The sequence below is a fragment of the Ipomoea nil genome, unplaced genomic scaffold (genome assembly GCF_001879475.1).
Source record: "Ipomoea nil cultivar Tokyo-kokei standard unplaced genomic scaffold, Asagao_1.1 scaffold0848, whole genome shotgun sequence".
NCBI classification, from domain to species: domain Eukaryota; kingdom Viridiplantae; phylum Streptophyta; class Magnoliopsida; order Solanales; family Convolvulaceae; genus Ipomoea; species Ipomoea nil.
The window spans coordinates 1,232,165-1,237,260 of NW_017617276.1; the positions used below are offsets into that span (position 1 = coordinate 1,232,165).

General features: G+C 47.4%; 1 protein-coding gene across 1 annotated transcript; it reads left to right on the forward strand.

The window, feature by feature from the left end:
* Positions 1 to 3,650: 3,650 nt before the first annotated feature.
* Positions 3,651 to 4,562, forward strand: LOC109178462. Its single transcript, XM_019328096.1, has one exon. The coding sequence runs from the start codon at positions 3,651 to 3,653 to the stop codon at positions 4,560 to 4,562; it is 912 nt and encodes a 303-aa protein (XP_019183641.1).
* The last annotated feature ends 534 nt before the right edge of the window (positions 4,563 to 5,096 follow it).

Sequence of the window (5,096 nt, forward strand, 5' to 3'; positions counted from 1 at the left end):
GAGGGAAGTTCTATTTATGCTAGGTCCTAACGGTAACAACATGAAGAGACATCCTTGGGGAGCTGAGCTAACGGCAAGAATATCAAGAGTCATGAATGAGGCGTTGAGGCTTTAACTCTCTCTCATCAATGGTGGCATCAAAGGTGGCTTCAATGACAATAAAGGTGACACTTGTTGGAATCTTAACCGTTTGAGTTCTGCCCGTTGGGTTCCCATGTGATGCTGAGTCAGATGCTCATTTGTGATCCGGGTCGGGTGCCAGCCCTATTATCCTGTCACCAGTCCCCCCTACTCCTGAGTCAACGGATGTGCTTGAGTTGACTTGGGAGTAAGGCTGAATCTATCTTGATCCTCTGTAGAATCCTGCTTGATTTAGGATATGTTATTTTATTTGATCCTGTGTATGTGATTTTATATATATATATATATATATATATATATATATACATATATTTTTAAATCACATATGATTTTATTTTATTTCTTATGCTAGCCGAGATAGGCTTTGGCCTAGGTTGGCAGAGGTGCGTGCCTCCGGCCGAGGCGTCGCCTCGACTGATCGTGGCCGAGGCGTGCGCCTCGGCTGACCGTGGCCAAGGCGTCGACTCGACCGACCGTGGTCGAGGCGTCCGCCTCGACCGACCGTGGCCGAGGCCGGCGCCTCGACTGATCGTGGCCGAGGCGTCGCCTCGACCGATCGTGGCCGAGGCGTCGCCTCGACCGATCGTGGCCGAGGCGTGCGCTTCGGCTGATCGCGGCCGAGGCGTAGCCTCGACCGATCGTGGCTGGGGCAGGCTCCGGCCTATTTTTATTATATTTTTTATTTTTTATTCATTTTTTTTTTTTTTGCCGAGACGGACTTCGGCGTTGGCCGAGGTGGGCACCTCGGCCGAACCGTGGCCGAGGCCTGCGCCTCGGCCAACCATTGGCCGAGGCGGGCGCCTCGACCAACTTTTGGCCGAAGCGGGCGCCTCGGCCAACACTCACCTCGGCCTCGGCCTCGGCCAACCATTGGCCGAGGCGTGCGCCTCGATCAACCCTTGGCCGAGGCGTGCGCCTCGGCCAACACTTGGCCGAGGCGTGCGCCTCGGCCTCGGCCAAACTGTGGCCGAGGCGGGTGTGACACCCCAAAAATCCACACTCCAAACCATGAATTAATTGAGTAATTAATTCTATTTCTTTTGAGGAATTGATTCCTAAAATCCTGATTTTTGATACTCAAGGACTAGTATTTGACTAGTCAATCTTTAAGTGGTGTTGTACCTTGTGCTTTGAGAGGAGTTCCCTTGTTCCTTACACTTTCTAAGAGTTAGTAAGGGTATCCTTGTCTTTTCACCAAGAGCTAGTTTTGTAACCTAAACCTAGAAGACTTCTTCATTTCATTCCCTTACATTTCCTAGAAAATATCTCTACCTTCTCTCTTGAAAACAAGAGTTGCTTGTTCTTCAAGCCAAAAGAAGCCTTTGTCAAGATTCCAAGTTTTGCTTCCAAGATTCACTCTTTCCTCTATTTTGGCATCTAGAAGGGTAAGATCTAAGCTTGTCTAGTCTTTTTGGTTCCATCTTAGTTGTCTTTTCTTAAAGGTTGGATCTTTATGATCTTTTGGTTTGATCTTGAAGTGGGTTTGGCTAGTGAGCTTAGTGGAGAGCTTGTTGTGGTGTAAGAAGAGTGTTTTGGTCTTCAAGCGGTAACCCATGCTCAACAAAACCTATTTTGCTTACATATATATGATTTCATGGCTTCTACATGTGTTTTGCTATGAAATGTGAGAGTTTATGCAGTTATCTTGTGATATTGCATATCTAGAGCTTGTGTTTAGGATTCCTTTGTGCCATTGCTTGGCATTTTCCTTGGTTCAAGTCATTTTGTTGTGCTTGGTGAGATTTGGCATGTTTTGGACTTGAATTTGTGTTTGAAGGAGAAAATCCCCGAAGGGATTGTTTGACACAGGAGCGTGTACCCGCGGGGAGAGCCCTACCCGCCGGTACACGGAAATGTGGGTGTTGTACCCGAGGGCAAAACCACGGGTAGGGGCCTACCCGTGGGTCCACCCGCGGGGAACACGTTGGAGTTGAGATGGGATTTGTTCCCCGTGATTCGTTTGTCTTGGTCTTTGATCTTTTGGCCTCCCGTTGTTCTTTTGTGGAACTATTTGAGCGTCTTCTTGATGTTTCGTAGGTCTAGAGCTTTATGGTAGGTATCCATGTAGGATCTTTGGTGTTGTGTATTGTGCTTTGTGTTCAACATTGTGTTTCATTGAACCGTGTGGTGTCTTGTGTGTTCCTCGGAACTATCTTGAGTTTCCTCGTTGTTGAGCTTGCTAGTTATTATCCTAATGCTAGCGTCGTTGTTGTCGATGGGTGGTGACTTGTCTCTTGTTTGAGTATGTTTCGTACCTCTTTTGCAATTCGTTGCTTGTTTCGTGTGAGTGGTGGTGCGTGTGTGGCTTTACCTGGATTGCACGATTAGTGGTATGGGACGCTAGTCACCAGGGTATTGCAGCGGTCCTCGTGGTGGCCGTGACGTGATTTTATGGAGTTGTGGCTGAGTCCACGTATTTGGGGGATAACATTGTGTTATCCGGGCATGTGTTGCCGTGAATTGGTGGGTTTTCGTTGGTGGTTATAGGTGGGGGACGACGGTCCCGGAGGAATAAGGTTGGACTTGGCTGTATAGGGGCTTTCTGGAGGTAATGGTTGGCACCAAAGGTACAAGGTTGGGGGTAGCCATAAGGTTGGAACAGGGCATAAGGAAGGCATATCAACTCGTGATGTGTGATGTCACGAGGGCTTGTGAAGCCGTTGTTGTGGTGAGTTCTCTTCTCTCGTGACGAGTGTAGTCACGGAGGCTTGTGGTGTGGTGTTTTGGCATGTGTTGCCGTTGGGTGAGTCTTTATCCTTGTGTGTGGTTAACCTTTGTGGTTGGGAGGCGTGTTCCCGGTGTTATCCTTGTGAGTGGTGAGTCTTGTGTTGTCTTTTGATCTTGGCTTTTGACTTATATATATGTATTCCGTTTCGAAAATGGTTTTCACATTATATATCTACCTATTTATGATACTTAACGGTATTGGTGGGTTACCAGCATCTTTCGCTGACCGGGCGTCGCCCCGATGTTTATCTTTGTATCTTTCAGGTGATGCGTAGTCGAGCGCGATGTCTAGAGCCGGTAGCTTAGCACCTGTGTCTTTAGACAGTGTTGTTGAGGCCTGTGTGCCAATGTCTTTAGATTGTTCTAGTTTGGTTGTTTTTGGGATAGTGATACACTTGCAGATTGTCGCCGTAGCGTATGCCAAGTGTGGTATACGTGGCATAACACCCCGTTTGGATTCCTTTTATCCAGTTATCTTTTTTATCTTCCGCTGTGCTAGTGTTTGTTGTTAATCTGCATGTGTTAAGACTCGTTTTAAGTTTTGTTGTTTTGTGGGGGTGTTACAGTTGGTATCAGAGCCTAGGTTTGAACCTTGGTTTAGAGCCTAGGAAGAGTTGAGTCTAGACTTTCTAAGTGTTTAAGTGTGTTTTGAGACCTCTAAGCGACCTTAAGGAGCTACGTGTTAGGCTTAGGACTCTAGGTTGCGCGGTGAGATGTGTGTTGTTTTCTGTCTTGCTTGCTTGCTTTTTGTGGTAACCTTGTTGTTGTAGCAGAAGTCTGTGATGCCTCCTCGTCAGCGAATCGCAGTGTTTGAAGATGTGAGTGAAGTGGTTAAGAGATCTCGGTTGGCCGAATCTAGCAGTGCTTCTGGGGTAGTTGAACGGTGGATCCGGAGTGGTACGTCCACAAGAGTAAGTTCTAGTACAGCTTCTGTGCCGGTACTCCGTGATGTAAGAGAGTATGGGAGGATAGAGGTTCATCATCTGACGGTAGGGTCATCTCAAGAGAGGGTGCTCACCTTAAATGAAGTCCGAACAAGTGACAGTGACGTAGTAGTGGGAACCTTCCTCGTGCAATCTGTGCCAGCAACAGTCTTGTTTGATTCAGGGGCATCTAACTCGTTTATATCACCTGGCCTCGTGAAGAAGTTGGGCTTATCTGGGGGCGCGGGAGTGAGGTTTAATGTGAAGGTAGCGTCAGGAGAAGTTAGGGTGTGTGACCGTCTTTTTGAGGGCATCAAGATTTACATCAAAGGAGAAGAGTTTCCGAGCGATCTAATCCAGTATGACTTGGACGGGATGGATGTGGTCCTAGGTATGGACTGGTTGGGGCCGTTTAGAGCCCAAATCTTGTGCAAAGATCAGAAGATAGTGCTACGAGGACCCAGCGGGAAGAGAGTGTCATACCGTGGAAAGATGGAAGAACCCAGAATTAAGTTGGTGTCTATGGTAAAGATGAAGAGGTACATGGACAAGGGCAATGATGTGTACTTGTGTTCCGTCGAGAACTTGGAGGCAAAGGAGGAAGTGGCTCATACGATACCTGTAGTCCGTGAATTTCTTGATGTTTTTCCCGAAGAAATACCGGGTATGCCGCCTGCTAGGGAAGTGGAGTTTTCAGTGGATCTCGTGCCGGGCACTACACCCATCTCTAAAGCCCCATATCGTTTGGCTACGCCAGAAATGCAAGAATAGAAGGCTCAGTTGCAAGAACTCCTTGACAAGGGTTATATCCGGCCATGTGCATCGCCTTGGGGAGCTCCGGTGTTGTTTGTAAAGAAGAAGGACGGTAGTATGAGGTTGTGTATCGATTACCGGGAGCTGAATCAAGTTACCATTAAGAATAAATACCCTCTTCCAAGAATAGATGACTTGTTTGATCAACTACGTGGCGCGGGAGTGTTCTCCAAAGTTGACTTGAGGTCAGGGTACCATCAGATAAGAGTAGCAGACAAGGATATCCCTAAGACTGCGTTTCGGACTCGGTACGGTCACTACGAGTTTACGGTTATGCCTTTCGGTTTGACTAATGCCCCTGCAATTTTCATGGACCTGATGAACAGAGTATTCAAATCTCACCTTGATGATTTTGTGATCGTGTTCGTCGACGATATCTTGGTTTATTCAAAAGATAGGGAGGAACATGTTGGACACCTTCGGACGGTACTTCAAATCTTGCGGGAAAAGCAGTTGTATGCCAAGTTTTCTAAGTGCGAGTTTTGGAAAGAC